Here is a 16,919-nt window from a genome sequence, read left to right as displayed (position 1 = left end):
ATGTCAGTTCAGTTCATTTCAGTTGCTCAGTCATGTCTGACTCTTTGAGACCTCATGGACTTCAGCACACCAGGCCTCCCAGTCCATTTCCAACTCCCAGAGCTTATTCAAACTCATGTCCGTTAAGTTGGTGATGCAATCAAAGCATCTCAATCTTTGTTGTCCCCTTCTTTTCTAGCCTTCAACCTTTCCCAGCATCATGGTCTTTTCAAATGCATCAGTTCTTTTCATCAAGTGGCCAAAGGATTGGAGTTTCAGCTTCAACATCAGTCCTTTCAATGAATATTCAGGACTGATTTCCCTTAGGATGGACTGGTTGGATCTCCTTGCAGTCCAAGGGACTCTCAAGAGTCTTCTACAAACACCACCAAGTCAAAAGCATCAATTTTTCAGCACTCAGCTTTCTTTATAGTCCAACTCTCACATCCATACATGACTATAGGAAAAACCATAGCCTGACTGGATGGACCTTTGTTGGTAAAGTAATGTCTCTGCTTTTCAATATGCTGTCTAGGTTGGTCACAGCTTTCCTTCCAAGGAGCAAGTGTCTTTTAATTTCATGGCTGCAGGCACCATCTGCAGTGATTTTGGAGCCAAAAAAAGTAAAGTCTGTCAATGTTTCCACTGTTTCCCCATCTATTTCCCATGAAGTGATGGGACCAGATGCCATGGTCTTAGTTTTCTGAATGTTGAGCTTTAAGCCAACTTTTTCACTCTCCTCTTTCAATTTCATAAATACGGTCTTTAGTTCTTCTTCACTGTCTGCCATAACAGTCGTGTCATCTACATATCTGAGCTTATTGATATTTCTCCTGGAAGTCTTGATTCCAGGTTGTGGTTCATCCATTTCAGTGTTTCTTATGATGTTCTCTGTATATAAGTTAAATAAGCAGGGTGACGATATACAGCCTTGATGTACTCCTTCCCTTATTTGGAACCGGTCTGTTTTTCCATGTCCAGTTCTAAGTATTGCTTCCTGACCTGCATATAGATTTCTCAAGAGGAATGTCAGGTAGTCTGGTATTCCCATCTCTTTCAGAATTTTCCAGAGTGTGTTGTGGTCCATACAGTCAAAGGCTTTGGCATAGTCAATAAAGCAGATGTTTTTCTGGAACTTCCTTGCTTTTTTGATGATCCTGCAGATGTTGGCAATTTGATCTCTGGTTCCTCTGCCTTTTCTAAATCCAGCTTGAACATCTAGAAGTTCATGGTTCATGTACTGTTGAAGCCTGGCTTGGAGAATTTTGAGCATTACTTTACTCGCGTGTGAGATGAGTGCAATTGTGTAGCAGTTTGAGCATTCTTTGAGCAGCAGTTTGAGCATTGACTTTCTTTGGGATTAGAATAAAAACTGACCTTTTCAAGTCCTGTGGCCACTCCTGAGTTTTCCAAATTTATGGGCATATTGAGTGCAACACTTTCAAAGCATCATCTTTTAGGATTTGAAATAGCTCAACTGAATTCCATCAGCTCCACTAGCTTTGTTCATAGCGATGCCTCCCAAGGCCCACTTAACTTCACATTCCACTTAACTTCACATTCCAGGATGTTTGGTTCTAGTTTGGTGATGACACCATCATGATTATCTGAGTCATGAAGATCTTTTTTTGTATAGTTCTTCTGTGTATTCTTGCCACCTGTTCTTAACATCTGCTGCTTCTTTTAGGTCCATAGCATTTCTGTCCTTTATTGTGACCATCTCTGCTATTCATGTAGTGGGAGGCTGAATCTTTCTATCAGAAGAAGATACTATAAACACATCAATGACATATACACAGACTTGTATTTTAGTAGCCAACCTCATTTTGGAAAAGAGCTAAAATTCATTAAGAATAAGTTTTGTTTACCTGAGTAATACTTTTTTTTTGGCAATTGAAAAGTAAAGATCCCCGTGTTCTTTTTATATATCTCTTATAAGTAATCTCATAAAGCAGTTTTCAAATAAGACTTCCAATTCAAGGAGATAAGTATTAAAACAACTTTATAATAAGTGAAGTGTTTTCTATATATATTTTACTATGTGTTTTTGAAAAACACTTTCATTTGCTGGCTACAAATAATTGTTAACAAAACAGTGTAACTTTCTATGGCATATAAACAAAGAGATTTTCATCAATCAAACACCAACCCTGAAGGGATTCTGTATAATGAAAACATTAGAGGATATGGAATAAGAGTATTCAGGCTCAAAGTTGACACATATTTTATGATCTAGCTATTTTATGAGCCTCCACTGTTGTCTATAAAGTAAGATCACTAAATTTTAATTTTTTTTTTATTTGGAAATACTTTAAAATTTAGTCATCTGTTTAAATATAATGCAATTAATTTTCATAATCACTGACAATTTTACCCAACAGGGCAAGAAATAAAATATAATTTCAATATTAGGATATCAAGTGTATGTCAAGAGAGTATTGACAACTATCTTCCTTCTATTTTATATTTCACATCATCATATATACCAGTAAGCCATACAGCTTTCTGAGTACCGACTACTTAAATCATAGGCACCTTATACAACTCTATAATGAGAAAGGAAAAATAAATTTTCTATTACTATAAAAGAAGAGAGAGTCTGATGAAATGCTGTTTTTGATGATGTCTCTTGAAGTGTTTGAAAGACTATCACATTTAAATTTAGGAGAATGCAGATCTAAATACTACCTCTGCCTATGTTGCAGTAGTCCTGTTAGTGTCAGATGAGGGGTTTGGGAAAGTCTTTATAGTAATAAAAGATGAAAATATAAAGATCATGAAAACATAAAAATTACCTTTGCTTTCTCCAGGGGATCTTCCCAACCCAGGAATTGAACCCAGGTCTCCCTCATTGCAGCAGGATTCTTTACCAACTGAGCTATCAATATCAGTAAAATATATGAAAAATATATGAACATATAAAGATCATGATAGAAATAAAATCTTCATATTGGCTCACCTCTTATCTGAAATTGTATTCCTGTTTAATAATATTTTAATGACATTTTTGCCCTCTATATTCCTTACTGTATAGATGACAGTATTACTGCTATGATTTTACCCATGGGAAAAGTAGTTACTGGTTGCAGATACATAAATATAGAAGTTACAGAAAACAAGACAACAATTCTGATGTGGAAGCCACAGGTAGACAGGGCTTTGTCCTCCCCATGAGTCCTTGACATGCACAGGAAAATCACACAGAACATCAATGACATTACAAAAGCATTGACAAGGAGTGCCAACTTCAGCAGCAACCAAGAAACCATCAAGGAAAGTGTCAGTGCAAACATATTATATTGGGGGAAAATGTCACACATGAAATGGCCCATGATGTTGGGGCCACAGAATGGGACCCAGAAAATGACTAGGTTTTGCACAACCAATTGTTGAAAACCCATTGCCCAACACACCTCCACCAGGAGGAAGCATATATGATGGTTCATGATGGTGACATAATGCAGAGAGACTTAAGACATACACACTGCAGATGGCCACCTATTATTCATAGACTAGAACCACAAAAGGACAATCTGTGAAGCTCCCAAGAAATGTTCAATGAAGAGCTGTGCCATGCAGCCCCTGAAGGAGATAGCTTTTGAATCAGAAAGCAAATCAACTATCATTTTCAGTATTATGAAAGAGGGATAGCAGGCATCTATCAAGGACAGGAAGGTCAGGAAGAAATTCAACAGAGAATTCAAAGTCTAGCTGCAGATTATAGTTACCACAATAAGCAGGTTGCCCACAACAGTGACAATGTAGGTGAAAAATAACATAAAAGTAGAATTCTCTGTATCTGAGGATTTGGGGTAAGTCGCACTAGAATGACTTCAGTCTCATTCATCTTGTTTTATTGCATTTCAGTGCTGTTGATGAATTCAGAAGTGGATAACTGATCTATAAAGACAAAGCTTTTAATAGCAAAGAGATGAGAAATTTATATTTTGGGTTTTCAGGTAAGTCCAACACATTTTAATAATAAATAGTATTTTTTTCCTTGGTGTGTAAGCATGCTGCCTTTTCTATTTTATAGGAAGAGTAAACTTTCAAGGCTATTTAATTCAGCTTACTACAAGGATGCTCAGGTTCTTCTTCCATACCTTCTGACAAGTGGTCCCTGGTTCTTTGTTGGAGGATACCCAGGCCCAGGTACTCACCATGTAACAAACCTGAGAGCTTCTCAAGCAAGAAAAAATGTTAAAAACACGTCCTTAAAAGTTAAAATGAATTGTACAACTGGATGTGATCTGCATATTGTTTATACACAGTCTAATTTACTCCTTTCTTCCTTGTAAAAGTACTTAAATAAGTCTGAGATATAAGCCTGTATTTGCCATCACCACATCAATTATCACTTAAGTCAGTCAGACTGACACTGTTGTTCAATAAAATTAGCTGAATAAATTAAGTTGGAAGACTCTCCCTGTGTTTTCCTTTATTGAGCCAACTCCAAAAATAGTGCTTACTCTCTTTCTTAAAAAGACAAAACAAACAAACAAACAAAAAACAATTAAATAAACTGTTGGAAAAATGGATAGATATAATCCTTTCTTCCACTAGAACTTCTCACTTTCTCTACCCTGAGCAGCTCTTTTCCTTGGTCTGCTTCAACCATCTCCCTTACCTCCTAGCTAAGATGTAGCACTAGCTGACTATTAGTAGGCAGGTGAGAAGAAAATAAGAATGTCATGGGGTTTACTGTCCTGGTTCCTGTTATGGGCTGTCAGTGGCTGGGTGCCTTTAGCTGAGGCTGCTCCTTTTGGATGGACCATCTGGGTTCCTGAGATCTCTCTCTCTCCTAGATCTCACAGGCCTTATTGTTTTAATGGTTTCCTACTGTAGCTGGGTCCTCAATGGTACTATATTATCCCTCATTAGTTTCCCCCAATTCTATCCATAAATTAATAGGTTATCATTTTAAAATGATATTTAAAACTATTTTAATTTCCCATTTTAAATATCTTTTTTTTTTTCTTGTCAGTTTTCCAACGGATGTAGGAAGTTTGTTTGCAAATGGTGACTGTAGTCATGAAATTAAAAGATGCTTGCTCCTTGGAAGAAAATCGTTGACAAACCGAGACAGCATATTAAAAAGCTGTGACATTACTTTGCCAACAAAGGTCTGTATAGTTAAAGCTATGGTTTTTCCATTAGTCATGCATGGATATGAGAGTTGGACCATAAATAAGGCTGATCACCAAAGAATTGATGCTTTTGAACAGTGGTGTTTGATAAAACTCTTGAGAATCACTTGGACTGCAAACCAGTCAATCCTAAAGGAAATCGATCCTTAATATTCATTGGAAGGACTGATGCTGAAGCTGAAGCTCCGATACTTTGGCCATCTGATGTGAAGAGCTGACTCCTTTGAAAAGACCCTGATGCTGGGAAAGATTGAAGGCAGGAAGAGAAGGGGACAATAGAGCAGCAGATGGTTGGATGGCATCACCAACTTGATGGACGTGAATTTGAGCAGGCTCTGGGAGATGGCCAAGAACAGGGAAAGTTGGAATTCTGCAGTTCTTTGGGGTCTCAAAGAGTTGGACACAGCTGAGTGACTGAACAACAACAAGCTGGAATTTCATCACCTCCACTAGATTTGTTGGCAAGAATTGGGATCCTGAAATCAGTTCCTGAATTTATCTAAAGGTCTGTTCCACCAGTTCCCCTGGAGCACTGGGTGCCTCACTGAATTCCCCTTAATCCCCCTTAGGGTGTGTTGAAGGTCAGCAGCTATAGCAGCACAGGATTCAATGTCCACAGAGGCAGATGGCAAATGCTCTTTTTGTTGTTCAGTCGCTGGCAAGTACACTTGGTGAATTCAGTCTCAGTGCCAATTTATAGTTGACAGTGCTGTATAATCCCTTATTGGTTTCCCTCAACATCATCCATATCTTGATAAACTATCATTTTAAGCCCTTTTAATATCTATATGGCAAAACCAATACAATATTATAAAGTTTAAAAATTAAAATAAATAAATAAATAAATAAAATATGCTATGTCTTTTGTGTTTTCCAATGGAAGAAGGAAGTTTGTGTTTTATTTGCAAAAATAAATAAAATATGTGAGAAAATATATCCCCTTTAACAAATTTATTTTATTTTTAAAGCATCTGTACATCTTTTGATAAATAACTGCTAAATAAACTTAACTTTGGTCAGGAAAACTTATTCTGAAAGACTGATGCATAACATAAAGATTATTGGGTGTCTTCATGGAAATCTATTGTGTTACCTTTAGCGCTGTCATGGAGTTATATGATTCTATGGAATTCATACCTTGTACTGCCTTTACCTAATTTATAAATCACTAAGTTATAGAATAATGATAAACATTCAAATAATTCTATTCATAAAAATGCAAATTTGGGGGTAATATTTGTTTGATTTTCCTTACCACTTCAGTTAAAAACAGTTTTGATTCATTTTGATATTTGTCAAAACTAATACAATTATGTAAAGTTTAAAAATAAAATAAAATTTAAAAAATAAAAAAAAAACAAAAAAAAAAAAACAGTTTTGCATTTATTTTAAATTCATGACACTTCCCTAAATGAACAATGTAAGAGCGGATTTTCCTTTTGACTGATTGTGTGACTCTAGGCAAACCTGATAAACTTAAAAAGATAATATGATATCCCATTTGGGAAAAAGGTAAGACTTGGTTGTTTTTCTGCACATGCATCATGTTCAATCAATTTTTAAAAAAATTAACATCCTAAAGATGATTAATATTACACACTGAAATATTCTTCATCAATCATCTTGTACTAAGAAATAGAAACAAAATAATATGTGTAAAGTATCTTTCAGATTCAAAAGTAAGTCATATAAATCAAATATTAATATGTGCTGTCTTTGTGTGAAGAGGACTAAACTGAGATGTATATAATACTTCTTACTCTATTTTTTTTTCTGAAATCTGTAATACACCTCATTAATTCTGAAAAAGATCACATTATGTAAGAGAAAAGTATGAGGAAAAAACTTACACTAAATAAATAAATCGCAGTATTAACTATGACTTAACTCATCGTGTCAGGGGAGTGTATAATTTTGTTAGTTCTGCCTCACCGCGACAAAGATTGGAAACTGCAGACCAGTGTTACAGCTTGGTTACAGCTCAGAGTTTTATTCAGCAACTAAAGGAAAGTACACCCTAGAGGTGTGAGGGCAGGCGATCCCAAAGGAAAGGACTTGATCTGTCTTGGCTTCCTCTTTTTGTATGTTTTGTCTTCTGCCCGCTGAGCTTGCCCTATGCAAATTGCACTAGCCAAGAGGGGAGTGTGTTTGCTTCAGCTGAAGTTCTCACTCCAGTCCTGCAGATTTTCTTTTGATCCATTTTTTTGGGCTTCTCCCTTTCTTTGTCTTTTAGCCACTGCCATTTTGGACTCCTTTTTCTTATTCTAACTACCTGACAATCATATAGAACATAAATCTATAGTTTTAATAAAGTCATTTTACACCCAAAGCTATACATATTTTCCAAATAAATTGTGTAAATCTTAAAAACCTATTTCAAGCAAAATATAAACTTTAAAATAGGAAGTCATTAAAATGTTAAAATTATATTTTGATCATGGGAAATATTCAGATAATAAGTCTTTTCATCATGACTAAGTTAATTATCCTGGGGAGATATTTACTGCAGTTAAATAACCACAAAAGGCTTTCCTGGGAAGAGCAATTCTTCACTGAAAATTGGTCATTCATTTCCCTGTTGCTTCATGTTCTTTTTCTGATCCATAGCTTTCCCATGGCATGTTGCATCTCACTGTTTCTCAGAGTATAGATTAGAGGGTTCAACATAGGGGTGATAATGGTGTAAAACACAGCCAAGGACTTATCAATGGGTAAGATGGAAGGAGGTCTCACATACAGAAATATACAGGGCACAAAGAAGAGGAGCACCACAGTGATGTGGGAGCCACAGATGGACAAGGCTTTGCGCCTCCCTTCCTGACTAATATTCTTCAGGGAATGCAGAATGGCCCCATAGGACATGAGTAAGAGCATGAAGAGGACCACACAGATTATGCCATCATTGGCAACCACTATGATGGCAATACTGTGGGTGTCAGTGCAGGCCAGTTTTAACAAGGGGTACATGGCACATATGAAGTGGTCAATAACATTGGGGCCACAGAAGGGAAGGTAGTAAACAAAGAGAATATTAACTATAGCATGTAACAGTCCACCAACCCAAGCCAACAGCAACAGCAGGACACACACTCGCTTATTCATGATTGTCACATAATGCAAGGGTTTGCAGATGGCCACATAGCGGTCATAGGCCATGATGACCAGGAGTAAAATCTCAGCACCACCAAATAAGTGCTCTGTAAAGAGCTGAATCATGCACGCTTGGAATGATATGGTTTTCTTCTCATAGAGTAAGTCTGTAAATGTGTTTGGGTTAACTGTAGTAGCATAAACAGCATCCATAAATGATAAGTAGCCAAGAAAGAAGTACATAGGGACATCCAGGGTTGGACTGAACACCACAGTCAGAACAATGAGTAGGGTGCCCACCATGGTCACAATGTAGATGAGCAAGAACAAGACAAATAATATTTTCTGACCCTGGTTTCTCTGAGTGAGCCCCAAGAGGACAAACTCAGTCACATTGTTCCTTGTTTCCATAGTGTTCTGTGTGTTTTATTTCAGAGCTTAGGACATACTTATCTATAAAAATAATTGTTACTTATGACTTCCTGAAGTCTTGTGATAATTTGTTTATTCATTCAAAAATATGTCTTGTGATTTATTATTTTCTGGTACTTTCAGATATTATTATAATACAATGTTGTGAGAGTTCTCTGGTGGTCCAGTGGTTAGGACTTGGTGCTTTCACTGCAGTGGCCTGGGGTTCAATCCCTGGTTGGAGAACTAAGATCCTACAAGTCACATGGGGCAGCCAAAAAAGAAAAGAAAATATAAGGCTGATTAAAACATATTGCCTGATCACAACAATCTTATAGACCAAGGCAAGTGATAAAAGACCATATATGAGAAAATGACATGGTACTAAATACATGAGGTAGCACAACTAGCTTACCAACTGGAAGCTAATTAAATTGTACATAAAGCTAGTACCTTACACAAAAATCAACATTTATTAAAGGCTTAAAAGAAAGTAAAGCAAGATTTACTTCATATTTAATTTCCAGTTAATGAAGGAGGTGAGTTTCTACATTCTAGGGTTGGATAATTCTTCTTATCCAATCATTTAAACCCCAAATAGATATATTTGATGATTTGAAAAATGTTTATAAAGATTTGGGAAACAATACCACAAGGCCAATTGACAAAATTAATTTGAAAAATAACTTGACTCCAGAGGATATACACCAAGCAAATATACAAGATAAGCAAAGATCTCTAAGAAATTAACTAGTAAATGATTCAAATTTAAAGTAAATACAAATATAAACAATCTATTAAAGGAAGACTGCCGAGGACCAGCCCCGGCTGATCCAGGGTATTCGAAGGGGAGACGGCGTCGGCGACCTATTCAAATGGTAATTAAAGATATAAAGAGTAATAGAATGAGGATAGCTCAGTAGGAAAATTCAGTGGAGAAAAGAGGCTGAGTAGCTTGGTTTACGCGGAAAATCAATATAACCCGTGACACCAGGTTAGCTCTGACCACGGAGGCCGCAGGCGCCCTCTCGAATAGCGGAAGGTGCCCCACCTTAGACACCTTCTCGAGTGGGTCTTAGAAGCCCAGGCAAATAAGTGGTCGCAGAGGATATCCACGCTCCAGATGGAGACTTCAGCAGGAAGTTAAAGGAAAGAATTGACATGGGGAGACCAAGCATTGGTGAGCAAGGCCCGTAGCTTTATTTTTAACAGGGGCTTTTATACCCTAAGTTACACATAGAGGATAATAGGGGATGCAAAGTCAGCAGTCTTTGATTCTTATCAAAAACCAGGGTTTCTTCCCTGCAAATTTATCGTATACAAATGGTTTAGGTGATTTACATCATCTTCTGGCCAGAAGGCCTACTAACATTTTATGACTCTTGACAAGGACTTATCAACAAAGACTTATTTTCCCTAAGAGTAATTATTTTAAGGTTTGGCGCCATCTTCCAAAGATAAAATTGCATTCCGATAGGGCGGATGTGTAATGGGTATACAACAAAGGAAAGAATTTATTACCTTAAGGGTCTAAAGTTACTAACACCAAGGCCACTACTTATTTTTTCTACATACCAACTATATTAATTAATACACATTCAAGGATACAATTCAGGGGATGTGAAAACTTGGCAACAAGCATTGGCTCATCAATGAAATCCTTTACTAGTTTATTCTGACAGTTTCTAACTCTCTGAGAGGCTCTAAAGCTATTTGAATATCTTAAGCTTCCTGTGCCTCTCGAGGCTGGGAGACTGTAAACAATCGTATGCATAGCTGTAGGAGTCCAGGTAAACTTGTCAGGCGAGTTAGAGAGCCATCTGAGGGGTTTGGATTTAAACACTCCTAATTGCCCAGGAACTTTATTAATTGGAGCTGTAAGTTAACTCTTCGACAGAGAGAGCGAGATGGTGGTAGGGGACAGCCCCCAGTAAAGTCAGAGGTGAGAGCACAAAGCAATAAAGTAGGCAAACTCTGGTTTTTTGGGGGGAAAATGCTCGAGAATATCCGGGCGGACTCCTGAGGCTCGATCCCGCCTTTGCGTATGCCGAGCCTCCTTCCTCATGACCTTTGTCACGAGCGGAATGCCTCACGGGCTCCCGGCAGGGATACCTAAATGGCCAATAAACATGATAGGATGCTGAAGCTCACATATGAACAGAAAAGTAGGACTCAAAGTAATAGCTTGCTTACTATAGCATTCTTTGGGTTCTTGAAAGCCATTCAATGAAGGTCTAAAAGTGTTACTTTACCTTTTAATATTTTAGCACATTAACAGGCTATGTTTAGAGAGCATATAAATTGAAACTATCATCAGATTTACAAATATCTGCCCATGAAAATTCCCCAAATCCTTGTACTTGAAATTAATGTCTAAGAATATCTTTGAGAAGGTAAAGTTCTTGGATCATTAAATAAGAAAATATCCAAAAAGGGTGGAATAGAATAGAAAGAATCTTCAATATTTTAGTAATCACAAAGAATTCCTAACACAGCTATTTATGAAAATCACAAAGAAGAGCTCTTAAAAGACAAATTCTTACCCCATTAACATACTCTTGCAAGATAGAAAGCCTAAAACAGAATTTTCTGTCTAAATATACTTCCTGATTACCTGCATAAGGAGAGCCTTTAAGTGCATGTTCTGGTCTTTGATGTCATCTCCCTTGGCCCTCATGCACTGAATGCCATCTCTGGGAACACAAAGAGTAAGATACATACAACATCACTGTATCTTGAACTGGTTCCTTGTGACCAACTCTTTGCATTATAGGAAATTAATTCATCTCAGTCTTTCAGAAACATTGCATTTCATTTTGTTGGGATTTTCAAAATTAACTAATATTAATGCCCTGTTACCTAAAGGACTCTGAATATTGGTATTGAACAGAAACACAAATTTTTCGTTGTTGCAAGATTTGTTCTGATGACAAATGTTAAATCAACATTTTGATTTAGCCTTTGATTCTCTCTCAGGGAGAGAGAAAACTAAAAATTTTCTACAAACTATTTACAATAAAAATTTTGTCATTGGTGTTTATACCAAGGAAAATGAAATAGTGAAATGATCTTTGCAATGTTTTGATTCTTAGTGTCTTACTGACCTGTCTTCATAGAGAATTATTAAATTTAGATTTATCAAAAGATAGAGAATAATTTCATATACATACTTTTATTATGATTTGAGACCATCATTACAATTCAAGAAGAATCCTGTCATGTGATTTCTGCTGCAGACAAATACAGTCTGAGGTTAAGGTAAAAGTCTGCCAAAACTTTGTATACATTTAATGGCAGCACATAGTATTGAGTCATTCAGTTGGTGCATCTCCAAGGGAGATTCTCATCTAATTAAATTCTCTGGAACCCTAATCATTGTTTTGAAGTAGACTATCTCCAGAGATGCCACCAGGATTATCATCATGCAAAACAGAATTTACAGAACCTTATTCTCTGGGGAAAGTCATAGAAAACAACTTGTGGTCATATCACCAAAAGGGAAAAGTCCATTTTGTACACAAATAGAGTATGTAAATCCTTCTTGTTTAAATCATGACCTTCAAAATAGACATATCTGTTTAAGTTTTGTTTTTGAAGATGATATCTGAACTGATTTCAGGGAATAATGAGTGCTAATTTTAGAAAAGGCCTTTTAAGGTCTAGTTCAAGTGCAGATAAATTTGGTCCCATTTGGTGTTGTTTTTCATTCACTGAGTTATGTCTGACTCTTTGTGACCCCATGAACTGCAGCACACCAGGCTTCTCTGTCCTTCACTATCTCCCAGAATTTGCTTAAACTCATGTCCCTTGAGTTGGTGATGCCATCCAACCATCTCATCCTCAGTTGCCCCCTTCTCCTCTCATCTTCAATTTTTTCCAGCATCAGGGGCTTTCCCAGTGAGTTGACTCTTTGCCTCAGGTGGCCAAAGAACTCGAGCTTCTGCTTTCAGTATCAGTTCTTCCAGTTAATATTCAGGGTTAATTTCCATTAGGACTGACTGGCTTGATTTCCTTGTTGTCTAAGGGACTCTCAAGGGTCTTCTCCAGCACCACAGTTCAAAAGCATCAATTCTTCAGTGCTTAACCTTCTGTATGCCTCAATTCTCACATCTATACATGACTACTGGAAGAACTATAGCCCTGACTATATGGAATTTTGTCGGCAAAGTGGTGCCTCTGTTTTTTAATACTCTGTCTAGGTTTGTCATAACTTTTCCCCCAAGGAATGGCTGCAGTCACCATTCACAGTGATTTTGGAGCCCAGACAAATAAAATCTGTCACTGTTTCCATTGTTTTCCTGCCGGGAGCCAGTGTGAGGAACACCACCCATGGCAAAGGTCATGAGGAAGGAGGCTCGGCATACGCAAAGGCAGGATCGAGCCCTAGGAGTCGCCCTGGAAATTCTCGAGCATCTACCCCCAAAACCAGAGTTTGCCTACTTTCTGCTTTGTGCTCTCACCTACACCTCTGACTTTACAAGGGGCTGTCCCCCACTACCTCTCTCTGAAAAAAGAGTTAACTTACAGCTCCAGTTAATAAAGTTCCTGGGTGTGACAAGAGTGTTTCAACCTACAAACTTCTTTGGAAGTCCTCTAGCCTGCCTGAATAGGTTTTTCCGGCCACATGTGATTGTTCAGAGCCTCCCAACTGTGAGAGGCATGAGATGTTCTAAACTGTCTAAACACAGATTCCTTTGAGCAGTTAAAAGGTTGATTAGAAATTGTATTGATGAAGGGTTTTTCACTTATTGGGCCAATGTTTGCTGCTAAGTTTCCATATCCCTTACCTACTGTGGCCCTGGCAGTGTATTGCTTGATATAATTGGTGTATAGAAATGTAAGTGGTAGCTTTAATGTTTGTAACCTTGGACCCTTGAGTTAATTCTTTTCTTGTTATAGCCCACCCCACCTTTGCCCTATAGGAATGAGGATGGCGCCTGACTTTAGAAGAATCACCTTTAGAGAAAAATAAGTTTTCTGAAGAAAGGATCTTAAAATGTTAACAGATCTCCTGGCCAGAACATGATGTAAATCACCTAAACTTTTGCATATGATAAGTTTGAAAGCCTGGCTTCGATTAGGATCAAGGACTGCTGTCCTTGCATGACTCTACCTCTATCCCCATTATCCTCTATGCACAACTTAAGGTATAAAACTACTTTGGAAAATAAAGTGTGCCCTTTTGTTCACCGAAACTTGGTCTCCCCATATCGTTCTTTCTCTCACCTTCTGGCTGAATTTCTATCTGAGGCACAGAGGCTCGTCAAGCCTACTAATTTGCCTGGGCTTCTAAGATCTGACCAGGGAGGCCTTAGTGTCTCCTCTCCTTTGGGAGAACGGGAGGACGCCTGTGACCTATGTAGGTGATGCAAATTCCTTATTTTGGAATTTTATTAGCTTTCCACATAAACCGAGTTATTCAGCCTCTTTTCTCTACTGAATTTCCTCACTGAGCTATCCTTATTTAACCACTCTTTATATCCTTAATTAACGTTTAATTAAGCAATTGTTTCCTGATCCTCGCCAACGCCATCCCTCCTTCAAATTCCCTGGATCCACCGGGGCTGGACCCTGGCATTTCCTAATCTATTTGCCATGAAGTTATGGGACTGGATGCCATGATCTTCATTTTTTGAATGTGGAGTTTTAAGCCAGCTTTTTCACTTTCATCAAGAAGCTCTTTAGTTCCTCTTAATTTTCTGCCATTAAAGTGGTATTATCTACAAATCTGAGGTTGTTGGTATTTCTGGAATCTTGATTCCAGTCCTGAGTCATCCAGTCAGGCATTTTGCATGACGTACTCTGCATATAAGTTAAATAAACTGGGTGACAATATACAGCCTTGATCTACTCCTTTCCCAAGTTTGAACCAATCTGATGTTTCATGTCCAGTTCTAACTGTTGCTTCTTGAGCACACAGGTTTTTCACAAAGTAAGTATGGTGGTCTCTTTAAGAATTTTTCAGTTTCTTGTGATTCATACAGTCAAAGGCTTTAACTTAGTCAATGAAGCAGAAGTAGATGTCCTATCTTGTGTCCCATCATTTCAGGTAGAAAAACTAATAGAATCTGTATTAGTATCAATGTATGGGGAAAAAAGAAAATGAAGCATATATTGGACAATTCCATTTACCTCAAAGTGCTCAAGGGACATTCACAAAAATAGAAAATATCTTAGGCCATTACACAAGTTGTAATACACTTTTAAGGAATTAAATAACACATAATTCACATATATATCATTTAAGCCAGATATTGATAAAAACTATGTGAACTGTGAACTTCCTGATGTTCAAGCTGGTTTTAGAAAAGGCAGAGGAACCAGAGATCAAATTGCCAACATCCGCTGGATCATAGAAAAAGCAAGAGAGTTCCAGAAAAACATCTATTTCTGCTTTATTGACTATGCCAAAGCCTTTGACTGTGTGGATCACAATAAACTGTGGAAAATTCTGAAAAAGATGGGAATACCAGACCACCTGATCTGCCTCTTGAGAAATTTGTATGCAGGTCAGGAAGCAACAATTAGAACTGGACATAGAACAACAGACTGGTTCCAAATAGGAAAAGGAGTTCATCAAGGCTGTATATTGTCACCCTGCTTATTTAACTTATATGCAGAGTACATCATGAGAAATGCTGGACTGGAAGAAACACAAGCTGGAATCAAGATTGCCGGGAGAAATATCAATAACCTCAGATATGCAGATGACACCATCCTTATGGAAGAAAGTGAAGAGGAACTCAAAAGCCTCTTGATGAAAGTGAAAGTGGAGAGTGAAAAAGTTGGCTTAAAGCTCAACATTCAGAAAACGAAGATCATGGCATCTGGTCCCACCACTTCATGGGAAATAGATGGGGAAACAGTGGAAACAGTGTCAGACTTTATTTTTGGGGGCTCCCAAATCACTGCAGATGGTGACTGCAGCCATGAAAATAAAAGACGCTTACTCCTTGGAAGGAAAGTTATGACCAACCTAGATAGCATATTCAAAAACAGAGACATTACTTTGCCAACAAACGTCCATCTAGTCAAGGCTATGGTTTTTCCTGTGGTCATATATGGATGTGAGAGTTGGACTGTGAAGAAAGCTGAGCACTGAAGAATTGATGCTTTTGAACTGTGGTGTTAGAGAAGACTCTTGAGAGTCCCTTGGACTGCAAGGAGATCCAACCAGTCCATTCTGAAAGAGATCAGCCCTGGGTGTTCTTTGGAAGGAACGATGCTAAAGCTGAAACTCCAGTACTTTGGCCACCTCATGCGAAGTGTTGACTCATTGGAAAAGACTCTGATGCTGGGAGGGATTGGGGGCAGGAGGACAAGGGGACGACAGAGGATGAGATGGCTGGATGGCATCGCTGACTCGATGGACGTGAGTCTGAGTGAACTCCGGGTGTTGGTGATGGCCAGGGAGGCCTGGAGTGCTGCGATTCATGGGGTCACTAAGAGTTGAACACGACTGAGCAACTGATCTGATCGGATCTGATAGCTTTTCCAAATTATTTACAAGTTTTTCAAAGCCAGCTAAAGATACTTAAACAAGTTAAAATTGCTTTCAACATTTTCAGAGATATATTGGGATTCATTTTTTTTTTTTTCTATTTAGATACGAGATGACCAGAATGCATCATCCCATGGAAACACAAAAACTGCAACTGTTTAAAGATTCATTCTTGATGCGAACAACCTAAAGACTGATTCTCTATTACTAAAATTTAAAGCAGGAACTAGGACAAGACAGGATAGAAATGGTAGGCACAAGCTATAGTCAAGTCTCATACTTCAGGTAGGCAACACACAAACCAGAGTTAATCCAGTTGCAGAGGTTCTCCCAAAGGAACAAAGGGGTCTGAGCCCCACATAGTACTTCTCAATTCAGGAGTCCTATACAGGGAAAATAACCCCCTTAATATACATGACTTTGAAATCAGTGAAGGTTCTTTTGAGAGAGCCAAGGGCTATAGAAAATAGACTCCAGCCTTAATCACACACACAAATCACACAGAGTCCAAGAGAAAATAGAAATCTGAAAGGAGCCTGTGTTAGACCAAGATGTGGATATTGGGCAGTGAGCATCCCTAAGAGGTAGGAGAAATTGAGTCATATAGGAACATAGATGATGCTTGCTAATATTGTTTCCATTTCAAACATACCTTTTAAAATTATCTACTATTAAAAAAAAAAAAGAAAGAAAGAAAGGGGTATATGTTCTTACTTAAAGTCAGACCAAACTGAAACTCTAGCTGTGTTTCAAATAATACAAATCTACATCCATATTTTCTCTCCTGTGTC

At 37.8% G+C, this 16,919-nt stretch overlaps 1 protein-coding gene and 1 pseudogene across 1 annotated transcript; both read right to left on the bottom strand.

Annotated features, from left to right (window-relative positions):
* Positions 2,935–3,823, bottom strand: OR4C345P (olfactory receptor family 4 subfamily C member 345, pseudogene; annotated as a pseudogene).
* On the bottom strand, positions 7,710–8,627 carry OR4A2H (olfactory receptor family 4 subfamily A member 2H). Its single transcript, NM_001390041.1, has one exon. The coding sequence runs from the start codon at positions 8,625–8,627 to the stop codon at positions 7,710–7,712; it is 918 nt and encodes a 305-aa protein (NP_001376970.1).
* Positions 8,628–16,919: the final 8,292 nt, after the last annotated feature.

Source organism: Bos taurus, chromosome 15 (genome assembly GCF_002263795.3).
Source record: "Bos taurus isolate L1 Dominette 01449 registration number 42190680 breed Hereford chromosome 15, ARS-UCD2.0, whole genome shotgun sequence".
Lineage (NCBI taxonomy): Eukaryota > Metazoa > Chordata > Mammalia > Artiodactyla > Bovidae > Bos > Bos taurus.
Note: the sequence above shows the minus strand (reverse complement) of the source record. Positions and strands in the feature narration are given on the sequence as shown.